Source organism: Erythranthe guttata, chromosome 4 (genome assembly GCF_056151865.1).
Source record: "Erythranthe guttata isolate IM_541 chromosome 4, IM_541, whole genome shotgun sequence".
Taxonomy (NCBI): Eukaryota; Viridiplantae; Streptophyta; class Magnoliopsida; order Lamiales; family Phrymaceae; genus Erythranthe; species Erythranthe guttata.
The window spans coordinates 4,089,938-4,105,090 of record NC_142536.1 but is presented as its reverse complement, the minus strand read 5'-3'; the positions used below and the strand labels follow the sequence as shown (position 1 = coordinate 4,105,090).

At 36.0% G+C, this 15,153-nt stretch overlaps 2 protein-coding genes across 2 annotated transcripts; both read left to right on the top strand.

Annotated features, from left to right (window-relative positions):
• Positions 1-1,663: 1,663 nt before the first annotated feature.
• Positions 1,664-8,847, top strand: TIC110 (translocon at the inner envelope membrane of chloroplasts 110). The gene is made up of 15 exons (XM_012984455.2): positions 1,664-2,466; positions 3,336-3,395; positions 3,471-3,594; positions 3,704-3,772; positions 3,872-3,973; positions 4,140-4,206; positions 4,675-4,739; positions 4,946-5,040; positions 5,523-5,641; positions 5,817-5,917; positions 6,155-6,371; positions 6,548-6,705; positions 7,016-7,141; positions 7,239-8,213; positions 8,299-8,847. The coding sequence occupies exons 1-15, from the start codon at positions 1,970-1,972 to the stop codon at positions 8,542-8,544; spliced, it is 3,021 nt and encodes a 1,006-aa protein (XP_012839909.1). The 5' UTR covers positions 1,664-1,969; the 3' UTR covers positions 8,545-8,847.
• Positions 8,848-9,872: 1,025 nt separating this feature from the next.
• LOC105961013 (cationic peroxidase 1) lies at positions 9,873-12,013 on the top strand. Its single transcript, XM_012985281.2, has 4 exons — positions 9,873-10,285; positions 10,402-10,593; positions 10,682-10,847; positions 11,432-12,013. Exons 1-4 carry the CDS (start codon positions 10,067-10,069, stop codon positions 11,836-11,838), a joined length of 984 nt encoding a protein of 327 aa, XP_012840735.1. The 5' UTR covers positions 9,873-10,066; the 3' UTR covers positions 11,839-12,013.
• Positions 12,014-15,153: the final 3,140 nt, after the last annotated feature.

Genomic DNA, 15,153 nt, shown 5'->3' with positions numbered 1-15,153 from the left:
CAAACCAACTACGACACTCATATAAAACAACTCTGGTCCGACTGCGTGAACCATCCTCTGGCAACTATGTGAATCCTCTTCCAAACAAACATCATCAGACAAAATAAGGATGTATATGTGACGACGTAATTTTTTTAAAAAACGATCTACTTTACTACCAATAGAATCAACGTATCAACACAAATCTTATAATGTCTAACCACCATAACACAACAACCCCTGCACAAGACAGCGAAAAAAAAAACGAAAAAAAAATTGTTCATACTCGCTTAACGACGGACAACGATGAAACGCTCAGATCCGAAACTACTTCCACGCCGGTGAAAAATTCTTCAAAGCCGATTGTACACGATTTGATAATAACGAAACCGCCAATATACTCACGTAATTTTATTCCGTGATTTTAGGCAACTTATCAACAATCTCATATCACGTAGTTAAGGAAATAAATGCCGTTCAAAAATAAAACAGGGGTATTAAAGGGAAATTATATAATATATCGTGACAAGTTGGCATATTTGGGTGTATCTCAAAAAGAGGAAAATCAAATGGATCTATCTCATTAGAAAATCTCAAAAAGGGGGTTATCCCTAATAAATCTTTTTTTTTTTGTTTTTACAATCTCCCTTCTTCTTAATACATGATCTAACTAATTAATAATACTAGGGTTTACATGATCCAAGGTAGAGTCAATTAGATTTTGTTCGGTTAAGTATTAATTGACTAAATATCACGAGCTCTCAATAATATTTGTTTTAAATAGAACTAGTCGTGGCTCTTTCTTTATACAATTAAATTTTAGGTGGTTACCACAAGAAATAAACATTACATTTAATATCACATTGCATTTCGAAATACAATAAATCATACACAATGCAAAAGAATATAGTTTTTTCGTACCCTCGAAATTATGCGAGAGAGCAAAAGAAAAGGGTGCAAAATATTATTAACTTTTTTTGAGGGTGCAAATAATAAATACTACATTTTAAAGGTGCAAAGTGAAATTAAACCAATACATATATCATGGTTGGAGTAGCCGAGTAAGTGCTGAAAAAACAGTTATTAACTAAAATAGTTTAGCAAGCAAATCATTCATTTCTAACCTTACATGGTTGAAAGTCAACAAAATTATATGAGTAAATTCCAGTTTCTTTCTTGTACTTTGATTCGATATCACTTTGCCCCTTCTACTCTCGATTGCATTAATTTGACTACTATATTTGAAAATTTGTTCCAATGTGGCATTTGTTGTTAGTTTTCAGACCTTTGACCTTAACACCATTTGATCTAAGTTCGAAAATTACAAAAAAACCACCCCTCCCAGATTAAATAATTATTAATTTTTTTTAAATAAAAAATGAACTGTTGCCGACGTTGTGGACTATGTTTTCTCGTTGTCTTGAATTTTTTATTATCTTATTTTTTGTTTTTTGTAATATTTTTTTTTACTTTTTTCTTAATAATTATTTAAGCTGGGAGATGTCGCGTTTTTGTAATTTCAGAGCTTAGATCAAACATTGGAAATGTCGAACGTCTGACAACTAGCAGTGAGGGCTACATTGAGACAATTTTTCAAGTGCAAGAGGACAAATTGATGCAATCAAGAGTAGAAGGGGTAAAGAGATACCGACCCAAAGTAGAAAGGGGAAAGTGGAATTTACCCAAATTATATTTATGGGCTTTTAGCTAATTAAAAAAGAACAAAAAAAGAAAAAAGAAAAAAAGGAAAATCAAATTGGGAGTCCGAATAAAACGGGACCCGGAAAATGAAAAATGGGTCGGAGGTTTTACTTTATCTTCTTCTCCGCCCTCAAAGCCTGCATCTCCTCTTCCTCTATCTGTTAACTCTCAGCTCTCAAACCCTATAAGCTGAGAGCTTTCTCTCTCTACACCCTTCTGCTACTCATCCTTTCTCTCTCCTCCAATTGAAGGATATATATACACACAGAGAGGAAGATACACAGATAAAATGAACTCATCACTTCTCTTAACAACCAATCCACGTTTTCCCCACCCCAATTTTACCTTACTCACCCCCTTTCCACCCCTCATCGCTCTCCGTCCTTCCTCCGTCCATCTCCGCCGCCGCCGTTTAGATATCTCCAGTTCGCTTTCCGACCGACCATCGGCCGCCGCCGTCAAACCCGATGTTTTTGGAGATAAGAAGGAGCTCACGGGCGTCCAGTCACTCGTGGATGCCATGTCACCTCCCGTTCGAATTGCGAGCTCTGCTTTAATCGTTGCTGCTGCGGTTGCTGCTGGATATGGACTAGGGTTGCGGTTCGGTGGGTCCCGCAATGTTGCCATTGGTGGGGCCGTGGCGGTTGGTGCTGCCGGCGCCGGAGCTGCCTATGCGCTGAATTCTTGTGTGCCGGAGGTTGCGGCGGCTAGTCTGCACAATTATGTAGTGGAGTGTGGCGATCCTGGTGCTGTCAAGAAGGAAGATATTGAAGCCATTGCTAACAGGTAATTTTTTAATTTTCTATTTGCGTTTTCTCTGTAAATTTCTTTGATGGTTTATTATATAATTTTGCTTGTAGAATTATTGCACAATGCTCGCCTGCATGCTGATTGGAAATGATTTTATGTTCTTTGTTATGGTGGATAATGATGAGTATCGGTTTTCAATTTTGTAATTGTAATTTGGTGTGTAACCTGTGGTATCTATTAATAATTACTTTATAAAATTAAGACGGAAGTAATTGTGGATCCAACTCCAGTGGTGACTTGGTTTTGTTTACTGAAAAGAATTCTCATATGACCCTTTATACAAAACCAAATGAATTGAAAGGAATATACTGAGTTGTGTGTTATGTAATCTTCCCAAACACATGGACAAGTAAGGAGTTTTGGATGTTCCGTGCTCCTTGGTTGACACTTGATATAAACAGGAAATGCAGATGATTTATAGTCTTTAATACTTACAAGGTGGTATGTGTGTTTGATTGGGAACCGTTAGAACAGTAGAAATGCGGCAAACAAATGTAGTGATCAGATGTTGTGTCGGATGAAAGCAATTTATCGTAAATGAATATAAAATGCAATTCTATTTCCTTCTTCATTTTTATGCTGATATTTGAAAGAACCCGTATTCTAGCTCTTCGTAGACAACACTATCAGTACTACGTAACCGTAACTGACAAACTAAGAGGGACGAGATTCTCCTTCTTGGAAAACCTTGACCTGTAATATGCCTGTTTTTATATTTGTTATATGCCTGTTTTTATATTTGTTATTTCTCTCCTCTTGCCCCTGCGCTTTATCATCCTCTTATCATGTGTTTGGAAATGCTATTTGTCATTTTCAGTCTTCATATTTTTCGTGTAATATTCCAGATATGGTGTTAGCAAACAGGATGAGGCATTCAATGCGGAGCTTTCTGATATTTATTGCCGGTAAAAACAAATTATTATGCTTAAAAGAGCTGTGTATTTGTGGATATAAATAACTTATTGCTCTTGCATTTTTAGTTTTGTATCTGCTATCCTTCCTTCTGTGAGTGAAGATCTCAGAGGTGATGAAGTTGACGCTATTATTAAGTTCAAAAACTCGTTGGGTATTGATGACCCGGATGCGGCAAATATGCACATGGAGGTACTATTTCATCTAGTGCTTCATTTTACAGCAATAAATAATAGAGTGCTGTGATTTGATGAGTAAACAAAGATAAATTCGTTCATGTTTTCAATGAAAAATTTCTCAGATTGGCAGGCGAATTTTCAGACAAAGACTTGAAACTGGGGATCGGGAAGCTGATATGGAGCAACGGCGGGTATGTTGTTCTGTGATCATTCGAACATGATATATTAGGTTTGATACCTTTGAACTTACGAAGATATGGAGCTTGATCATTTCTGATGTTTCAGTGCAGGCATTTCAGAAGCTGATATATGTCTCAACTCTTGTGTTTGGAGAAGCAGCATCTGAATTCTTGTTACCTTGGAAACGTGTCTTCAAGTATACCGATTCTCAGGTAATTAGGCATTGCAAATATTTTCAACTGAATGTATTTCCCTATATTAATTTAGTGAGTTCCAGAATTTGTCACTTCAGTTTCTTTTTGGATTAAAAAATCAGTGTGATGTAGATTTTCTGCCACTGTAGGTTTATATTTTTTCCTAATTGCCTTATGTCATTAGGTCGAGGTTGCTGTCAGGGACAATGCACAAAGGTTATATGCCATCAAGCTTGAATCAATTTCCCAAGGTAGCCAGTACATCTCATTTTGTTGTGAATATCATGAGGTCCTGGTGATGTCATCTTCTGATTAGAGATTTATTTTTTAAATTTCTTCGTAATAGTTAACCATCACTGACCTTGTTCTCTCCTATATCTTTACTTTTCTTGTCTTTCTACATTACAATTAAGTAAGTAATTATGAATAATAAGCATCTTCAGAAGTATGTCATTCCTCTGTCTTACTTTTACATTTTAACTTTTAGGCCTTTTGAAGGTTGGGGCAAATATCTTAAATTCTCTGCTTTTACGGTAGATCTATATGTTATCGATGTATGCCTTACCCATTCTGGTCACTTTTTTTTTTTTTTTTTACCTTTTCTCCTCATTTAGCTTTATCAGGTTTATACTTGGATTATATTTGTTACTACGCTACACACTAAACTAATGAGTGTTAACTAAGAATGCATCATTAATGTGGCTGTAATTTTTTTCCAGATGTTGATGTTAGCCAGCTGATCAGCCTTAGGGAAGCACAACGCCTTTATCGACTTTCTGATGAGGTATTGTCTTCAAGTTATTATTAATATCTTTAAGCACATATCCCAAGTTGCCCAATAATATATGAGAATATCCGACTAATGAACAATAATGTACTCATTTATGCAATTTTGACATGTCATAGTGGTGTATTATAAAAATTTAGAAGTCAAATATGATTGATACATCTATCTGCTCCCAGTACTAGCTTGTTCGTTTCCTTTTGCAGCTTGCTGAAGACATGTTTAGGGAGCATACAAGAAAACTTGTGGAGCAAAATATATCAGCAGCTCTTACTGTATTGAAGTCCAGAACGAAAGCAGTGTATGAACAATATTATACAATATACCTGAAATCATATAGATCTGCTACAATTATTAGTCTGAATTTTTTTTCCTTAGTAAGTTCAGAAAACAAGGAGCATGGTATGTTCTGAATTTTTTCATGGCTAGTCTGATATTTCCTGTCCGAAAGTAATCCAAACAATTATTGGGATGAATTGCAGTCCAAACATGTTTATTATTGATTGAGACATCCAATTATATATTAAATAACTCATCTGAAGAGAGGTAAAACAGAAATTATATATGCAAACACTAAAGAAGTAGTGTGTTGCTTGTAAAAAAGTTTCTTATATATTTTAGAAATTTTGGGCCTAGTTTCATGTGGTTATGTATTTCACTCCTGACGAGTGACCTTTGTCTTAATGTACATTCCTGTTTATTGCAAAGACTTGGTAATGCAGTTACTGAATAATATTACATTCTAGTATATTTATTGCCTAACGAGATGTGTATATTTAACAGGCAACCTGTGATTGAAGAGGTTGATAAGATACTGTCTTTTAATAGCCTGCTAATTTCACTTAAAAACCATCCTGATGCCAGTCGCTTTGCTCGGGGGGTTGGGCCTATATCTTTGATAGGTTTGTCTGAACAAATTTTCATTCTTGTTTTTCAAGACCATAGTTTGCATGTCGATCGGGTTTTCTTTTTGATTATGTTAGTATTTTCTAATATTCTTTTGTGCAATTTTATCTTATAATGTGGTGTTCATTATATAATTTTTTTAGCTTGAGATGATTCATGTTTTTGGATCAGGCGGGGACTATGATGGTGATAGAAAGATAGATGACTTGAAGCTTCTATACAAAGCATATGTGACAGATGCTTTATCCAGCGGTCGCATGGAAGAAAAAAAGGTTCCTATTGAATAATATCGAAAGTGCTGTTTACTTTTCATTGTACAACATGGTATGCATACAGTATGCATTTCTTATGCAGCTGTCTGCTGTTACAAATTTTTGCTGACAAAATCTATAGTTTTATTCAATGTTCCAAGTAGTAGACATATACTTGTGTTAATCTTTTCCTTTTCATTTTTAATTAAATTCTTTATCTACCTGCTGTTGACTTTCGTCTTTCTGTTCTTATTGCAGCTCGCTGCACTGAATCAATTGAGGAATGTATTTGGCTTAGGGAAACGAGAAGCAGAGACAATTGCGATGGATGTTACCTCTCAAGTGTATCGCAGACGTCTTCAGCAGGCAGTATCTAGTGGTGATTTGTTAAATGCGGATAGTAAAGCAGCCTATCTTCAGAATTTATGCGAAGAGCTGCATTTTGATCCGGAGAAAGCCATAGAAATTCATGAAGGTTTAATTTTATCCTTAAAAACTTTTTTTTTATCCATAGAAGGCATAAGTTTTGATCATGGTACTATTTTGCGACATAGATCTTCATGGCCCACATGGCTCACATATGTAAACTGGCTTCACATTTATTTTTGTTTGCAATTTGTTTGTTAAAGAATTTATGTTCGCAATGTTTAGATATTTATCGGAGGAAACTTCAGCAACTGGTAGCTGCTAAAGGTGAACTCAGTGACGAGGATGTGAAAACCTTGGAACAGATACAGATTATGTTCTGCATTCGAAAGCAAACTGTTGAAGCAGCTCATGCTGATATCTGTGGCAGTTTGTTCGAGAAGGTAATTCACTGAACTTCTTCCAATATATTTTGCTTACAAGGAGGTTGACTATACAAGATTTTCATCGTGTCTGTAAGTTCAGATTTGGATTTCTTTTTTCTGTGTATATGCATGCATTATAATTGAATAGTAAAAGATGGTATAATACAAATCTATAAAGCAACTTTAGACCAAAGTACTTGGGTAACTTCACAATTTGAAGTAATTAACGTCAACGGTCTCATAATGCAATCTATACAGCAATCCTCATATGTCAGAAGTGTGCTTACCGGCGATAATTATTTTAATGGTGATCAAATTACTTAAACAGGTGGTCAAGGAAGCAATTGCTGCAGGTGTTGATGGGTATGATGCAGAGATTAAGAAGTCTGTCCGAAAGGCTGCCTTTGGATTGCGCTTGACCAGGGACGTTGCAATTTCAATTGCTAGTAAAGCAGTAAGTATCAATGAACTATGTTTTGCTGCAATTTCATATCACAACATAGTTTCAGTTCTCTCAGAAAGTTAAACCGAGTGTCTATTTCTTTTTGAAGGTTCGCAAGATTTTCATCAGCTATATCCAACGTGCAAGGGCAGCTGGCAGCCGCACAGAATCCGCAAAAGAACTCAAAAAGATGATAGCTTTCAACAACTTGGTCGTCACTGAATTAGTAGCAGATATCAAAGCTGACTCAGCAGATTCTCCTCCACCCGAAGAGCCATCCACCAAGATCGAAAAAGAAGAAGTGAAAATAGAGGAAGATGAGGACTGGGAATCCATACAATCGCTCCGCAAATCTCGGCCCAATAAGGCTACTACAGCAAAATCGGGGCAGAAGGAGATCAATCTCAAAGACGACCTTCCAGAAAGAGATAGAGCTGATCTTTACAAGACATACTTGCTATTTTGTCTAACTGGTGAAGTTACAAGAATACCCTTCGGTGCACAAATCACCACGAAGAAGGATGATTCCGAATACGCCTTCTTGAACCAACTCGGCGGCATACTTGGTTTGACCGACAAAGAGATTGTCGAAGTTCACAGGGGTTTAGCCGAACAGGCTTTCAGACAAGAAGCTGAGGTTATCTTGGCTGATGGGCAGTTGACCAAAAGTAGGATCGAGCAACTCAATGAGCTGCAGAAGAACGTCGGATTGCCACCTCAGTACTCGCAGAAGATCATTAAAAACATAACCACCTCGAAATTGTCGGCGGCTCTCGAAACTGCCGCCGGTCGTGGGAGGCTCAGCATAAAGGAAATTAGAGAGCTGAAAGAAAACGGAATCGAAGTGGAGAACATGGTCTCTGCCAGTTTACGAGAGAATCTCTTCAAAAAGACGGTCGATGACATTTTCTCGTCCGGTACTGGGGAGTTCGACGAGGAGGAAGTGTATCACAAAATCCCCCAAGATCTCAATATCGATGCTGACAAGGCGAAAGGGGTTGTCCACGAACTCGCTCGTACTAGGTTATCAAACTCGCTCATTCAGGCAGTGGCATTACTAAGACAGAGAAACCAAAAAGGGGTGGTAAGTATAAGTAGCGACTATTTTTCGAAATCCGTAATTAACAAATCCATTGAGTTAGAAAATGTGTTTTTTTGTGTTGTTGTAGGTGAATTCGCTGAACGACTTGTTAGCGTGCGATAAGGCGGTGCCCTCGAAGCCATTGTCATGGGAGGTGCAAGAGGAACTGGCTGATTTGTTCTTAGTGTACCTGAAAAGCGATCAAGCGGCTGAAAAAGTTGCGAGAGTACAGTATCTACTGAGCATCAACGATGCAGCAGCAGAAGCTTTAAGAAACGCGAAAGATAATGGATTGCCGAATGGAGCTAAAGCTGAGGAAGAGTTTGTATTTTGAACTGAAACTTTTTTGGTTAGACTTTTGATTAGTATGCCTCTTATTTTAGCTTTAAATTTGAGAAATATAATAATGCTTTAAATGTTTGTACCAATTTTGTTGAGCAGAATGATTTTGAGTGAAATTCTTTGTATCCATAGCTTTTTTTGTGCCAATAATAGCATTTGGGAAAAAATAATTTTGTCACTATTAAGGCTTGTTAATGAACTACCCCACACCACTGAACTGAAATTATTTATTTATTTCTTTTATTTTAAATTCTTCAGGGTTATAATAAATTATAAAATACTTTTAGATTAATAATTTTTTCGATTAGTTACAAATTAGCCTCTATTGATAGTCACCTTTTGTTTTTAGGGTGGATTATTGAAATTTGAATGTCAAATTCAAGAATTTAATCAGTTTGAATATATATTTTTTAATTTTTTAAAATATTAAAAATATTTTTGATTTAACCGTTACCGAACTGAAGAAAATCAAATTAATTCAGTCAAAAACTGTACCGAACCAAGTAATTTGGTTCGGTAAACAGTAAAAAAAATTGGATGTACCATAAAAAATTTCGAAGTACCAAAATTTTGGTTTTACCGAAATTCCGGTACGGTATTAGCGAATGAACACCCCCAGCTGATTCCTCACCAACTAATATTATATTTTCTTGAAATCTACATGTGAATGTGGATTTTGTTGACTTTTTTTGTGTTATAAGCTCTCAGAAATATACCATATTCTAGAAAATACTGTAGCAACTATTATTTTAACAGGTATTAGAAGTTTCTGGAGTTTGGGGGAATTCACAAAAAACTAGTAATATTATTGGATAGGTAAAAAGTATCCACTACTACAACACTCAGATTCTTGTCAATTTTTTGTTCACATTGATTTATGTCTTGTCATCAATAATTGTCAAACCACTTACATAATTAAATGACTATTAGTGTAAGTTTCTATCATTATGATAATCATAAATTAAAGGGTAAATTACAATCACCTCCCTGAGGTAAAGTCTATTTACGAAAACCCTCTTCATTTTTAAGAAATTACATCCAACTTCCTGTACTCTGTAAATTTCTTACATCCACCCCTACAAAAGGGTGTTAGTGTAAGAAATCTACACATTGCAGGGCTGTTGATGTAATTTGAAAAAAATGAGGGATTTTTTTCGTAAATTCATCTTACCTGAGAGGGCTGTTGATGTAATTTGAAAAAAATGAGGGATTTTTTTCGTAAATTCATCTTACCTGAGAGGGCGGTTGTAATTAACCCTAAATTAGTGAACATTACCTAATAAAGGGTTCTGTATAGTAATCTATTTTTGGTTGAATTTCATCCAATTAAGTTTGACTATGACTTAATTTGGGCATACAACAAATGTCAACTAGTGTATGCCTCTGTGTGTGTGCATGCAATCTATAAATTCCAGTTATATTGCAGCTCCTCATAAGCATAAACACCTCAATACAAAAATTTATCTAGTGTTCTAATTGCATTAATAATAATTAAAAAAATTCCCCGAAAAACCATGGCAAAAACGAAGTTCATGAATTACGCGATCTCGATTACTCTATGCCTCGAGATGATTTTGATTGCCACGTCGGCGCAGTTGTCGGCGAACCACTACTCTACGTCTTGCCCGAAAGCTCTTACCACCATCAAAACAACTGTCTTGAAGACCCTTCTCAAGGACCGTCGTATGGGAGCGTCTCTGCTTCGCCTTCATTTCCACGATTGCTTCGTCAATGTATACACTCTCTCTCTCTAAAACACATTGATAACTAAAGCATCAAATTGCATGCATGCATGCATGCAATTAATAATATTAATAGTATTAATTAATTAATGATATATATGAAACAGGGGTGTGATGCATCAGTTCTGCTAGATGACACTTCAAGTATGATAGGAGAGAAAACAGCAGCTCCGAATAACAACTCGTTGAGGGGTTTCGAAGTGATCGATTCCATTAAGTCCCAACTCGAAACCATCTGCCCCGGAGTTGTTTCTTGCGCGGATATCCTAGCTGTTTCTGCCCGCGATTCCGTTGTTGCCGTAAGCTGCCGTTAATTAATTTAATTAACTACTACTTTTAATAAAATTAGCCCAATTAATAAATTTGCTGCACTGATTAATTAATCAGGTAGGTGGACCTTCATGGGGTGTTCAGCTGGGAAGACGGGACTCGACTACAGCGAGTATTGATTCCGCAAACACGGATATTCCGTCGCCGACGCTCGATCTGCCCGAACTTATTTCCGCCTTCTCAAACAAAGGCTTTACACCAAAAGAAATGGTTGCACTTTCAGGTATATAATAACAAAAGATCCCAAATAATAACAATTATAATAAATGTCAGCTTCAGTTTTTGAATACCGTTTCGACTTTAAACGTGATTTTGACTATTTTTCGGTCTTAATTTGAAAAGACACGAAATTTATAGTTCTTTAAGTTAGTAATTTAATTAATTAGTTCAACTTGAATCATCAAGATTGGATGTCGGCTAAGAACGATATGCATGAATGCGTCCATAACTATAATCTTTTGAGTTATTTAAAATTCATAATGCAATTTGTTACCAGACATCCAATCTAACTGACTCAAGTTGGATTAGAAAGCTGACTCAATGAGCTGTAACTTCCGTGCTTTGAATTTTGCCAGAATCAAACTAGAAAATGGTCAAAATCACGTTTGAAGTCAAAACGATATTAGTAAAGCTGACTCAAGTTGGATGGATTAGAAAGATGAATCAAAGAACTACAACTTCCGTGTTTTGAATTTTTCCAGAATCAGACTAGAAAATGGTCAAAATCACGTTTGAAGTCAAAACGGATATTAATAAAATTGAAACGACAGTTAACATTTCAGTTTCTTAAATTTAAATATGGAACAGGTGCTCACACAATAGGGCAAGCGAGATGCGTCGTGTTTCGCGAGCGCATCTACAACAACGAAACCAACGACAACATACCGGCCTCGTTCGCCACGTCACTCAAATCAAACTGTCCACTCACCGGCGGCGACGACAATCTCTCCCCGCTCGACGCCACGTCATCTCTCTCGTTCGACACCGCGTATTTCAAGAATCTAGTCAGCAACAAAGGCCTACTGCACTCCGACCAGCAGCTCTTCGGCGGTGGTGGTGCTACTACTAGTACAGATTCTCTGGTGAGCGGTTACGCAAATAATCCACCGGCATTCTTCTCCGATTTTGCAAGTGCCATGATCAAGATGGGGAACCTCAGCCCACTTACAGGAACCAACGGTCAGATCAGAAGCAACTGCAGAAAGATTAATTAAATCGTATACGATACGAAACTAATTATTAAGCGTTGTTTTTCGTAATAAAATTAAATAATCCAAATAAATATTGCAGGAATCATAAATCAATAGTTTGTAGTTTATTTACTAGCTATAATGTGTGGATTTTCTGTTCTTCCCTTTTGCATGTTGAAATATATCATTTTTCAGTGAATTCAGAATGTTTATTTGTGTTACATAGATTAATTTTGACGTAATTAATTCTTTCATACACCAGTCGTATTTGCGTTCGAAAATTCATATCAATTCATAGAAAAATCAGATGATGATTTCGTAAATTGGGTTTTCCCAAAATTTCAAGATCCATTAAAATTATGGTTTAACTCGTTTTCGTTGTTTTTTTGTAAATTTCTGTTGTTCCCATTTTTTAGTTATGATTGTTTATTTTCATTTTGGGTATATATATCCTATGTTTTATTGTACATTAATTTAGCTAATTAGTGTAATCATTTGCTTGTCAATTTCATTTTGGCCCTTATAAAGTCCTTGTAGGACATTGGTTTAGTTTCTATATATATAATTAAGGGGTAATATGCAATGAGCCCCTCAAACGAAACCTAATTTGAACTAAATGACAAGTTCAAATTCATTTTTTAAATTAAATCCTTAATTTGAAATAATATATGAGCAACATCCCTAATTTTTTTTATTCTCTATCTTGTCCTTATACCCTAAATTATATAACCTACATACTCACGGTTCTCCAATTCAGATTTATTTCGTTCTTTTGGTTTCTCTCACGTTTTCTCTCTCCCTCCCTCTCTCACACGTTCTCTTATCTCTTTTTTCACTCTCGTTTTTTTTTCTCCATCTCTCTATCTCACCTCTCTATCTCCATATCTCTCTTTTGCTAATTAATTTAGTAATATTCGAAGCCAAGGGTTGTGGTGGAGGAGGAGGCGGTTGCGGGGGCTGTTGTAGAGGAGGCGGCGGCGGCGGGCTGTGTTTTGAGATGGCAGCGAGGTGTTGTGGGCGGCGACAGGGGCTGGGGTGGAGCAGGCGGCGGCGACGGGCTGTGGTGGTTGAGATGGCGGCGAGGTGTTGTGGGCGGCGGCGGGGGGCTGGGGTGGAGGAGGCGGCGGCGGCGGGCTGTGGTGGTTGAGATGGCGGCGAGGTGTTGTGGGCGGCGGCGGGGCTGTGGTGGAGGAGTCAGCGCCGGTGGGTTGTGGTTGTCGAGATGGCGGCCGACTGTGGTGGTCGAGATGGCGGCGAGGATGTGGTTATGGTAGAGATTCGATCTTGATCTTCAAGAGATTTTGCTTGATTTGGGTTCAAAATCGTAAATCTAGATTTTCCCAAAGTTGGTAGGTTACGGTTGCGACGGCTGCTAATGTTGGCTGCTAGGGTTTGACGTTGACGGCTAGGGTTGACAAGGATTGTGTGGTGGCTAGAGTTTGGTAGTACACCGTAGTAGACCATAGTACACCGTAGTATACCATAGTCTACTATAGTATTACAACAAATAAAATATATATATATATATATATATATATATATATATATATATATATATATATATATATATATATATATATTGAATTAACAAAAAGGAAAAACAAGTTTTGTTTTGTAATTTTTAATAATATTGTAGAAAAAAAGTTTTTTTTAATAATAGTGTAGAAACGATAATACACCATAGTATACTATAGTATTTTTGAAATCTGCTGAATTATTTAACAAAAAGAAAAAAAATCGTAATTTTCAAAAAAAAAATTATAAATAAGAAAAAAATTGTTTATAATAATATAAAAAATGCAGAGTGTAAATTGAAAAAATAAAGATGAGTGAAATGGCATTTTCATAATGAATTTAATAAAGAATGCGAAGCAAATGTTTAGTTGAGCTTGTCATTTAGTTCTAATTAGTTTTATCACTAGAGACCTATATCTTAAGACCCCTATAATTAATGTAAAATTTGGCACTTAATCATAGGTTTTAAACCTATGAAACTCCAACAACCTGATGAACTGCCCATAACTAATACTCCCTCCGTTCCTTTATAACTGTCGTTTTTAGCTTGTGCACAAGGATTAAGAATCTCAATAAATGTTGTTTAATTTTAGAAAAATATATGTTCTTATACTAAAATGCCCTTGCCAGTAATTAATGTGAGAGAGTGTTGGAGATAGTTAATAAGGGTAAAATTGATAATTACACAATTAATGCAGTATTGGAAATGTAAAGTGACAGATAATATGAAAAAAAAATATTTTAAAAAAGAGACAGTTATTATGGAACAGAGGGAGTAATTAATTAAGCATCAGTTTTCATGTTATTGTCTCATAGGAAAAATAAGACCTTTCTTGATTTTTTTCCACAAATTAATAATTAACTAAAATACAATAATAGTTGGTAATATTGTTAATTTACTGTTGCATCTTCCAATAATGGAGGGGATTAGGAATTAGGTGTTGACAATATTGCGTTATGGATAACGAGACGAGGATTGGTTGATGGGATTTGGTAACACAATATAATTTTCATTTATTTATTTATTTGTTAATTAGGAGTTAAGATTAATTATTCTAAATTATTAAATTTTCTAGATGTTTGACTTGTCAGTCTGTATTGAATCAAGGCATCGACTAAGTCATGGGATTGACATAGTACAATATATAAATTATAATACTAATGATTTCATATTTTAATTACCTAATTATTGACTATGTGGCTTATTAATGTTTTTCTTAATTAAATTGTACATCAATTAGTTATAACTAAGCTATATAAAAAACAGTATATTCTTCAATTAAGTTTGCTGTTTGACAAGGTCCATATATCAATTACACCTACATGGCAACATATATTGTTTCAATATATTAATATATTAGATCTTGTATTGAATCTATTAAAATTTGGTATTACATGTTTGATATGCCTAATTGGCCCAACCCAATGGGCCTACAAATTATTTACCTACTGGGCCACGAGCCCAATATCGAAGACTACTATCACTGAGGCCCAATCACCTTCAAGCAAGGTTTGGGCCCGACAATCTCAACTAAGCTATAAATACACATTTGAACTCATTCCATAAGGTACGTCCAATTAACTGAGCAATACTACAATACGTATTATCTGGACTATTTCTATGATCAGCACGTCTGACTTGAGCGTCGGAGGGGTTTCCGCCGGATCAACCCCCGGCTTAGTTCATGTGTTCTATGATCGCAGGTACCTCAGGATCATCAAGTTGTCAAGCTACTGATCTGCTTTGCTCTCCCAGTTCATTTTCTACACCACCCCAGGTGATCTAAGTAATTAGCATCATCATTTTGGCGCCTTCTGTGGGAA

Bases quoted from the DNA above. Each gene is read 5' to 3' on its own strand.
- TIC110 (XM_012984455.2), top strand. From the start codon at position 1,970: ATGAACTCATCACTTCTCTTAACAACCAATCCACGTTTTCCCCACCCC. The intron at 3,773-3,871 runs GTATGTTGTTCT...GTTTCAGTGCAG, and splicing joins CTGATATGGAGCAACGGCGG to GCATTTCAGAAGCTGATATA. The intron at 4,207-4,674 runs GTAGCCAGTACA...ATTTTTTTCCAG, and splicing joins GCTTGAATCAATTTCCCAAG to ATGTTGATGTTAGCCAGCTG.
- LOC105961013 (XM_012985281.2), top strand. From the start codon at position 10,067: ATGGCAAAAACGAAGTTCATGAATTACGCGATCTCGATTACTCTATGC. The intron at 10,286-10,401 runs GTATACACTCTC...TATATGAAACAG, and splicing joins TCCACGATTGCTTCGTCAAT to GGGTGTGATGCATCAGTTCT. The intron at 10,848-11,431 runs GTATATAATAAC...AATATGGAACAG, and splicing joins AGAAATGGTTGCACTTTCAG to GTGCTCACACAATAGGGCAA.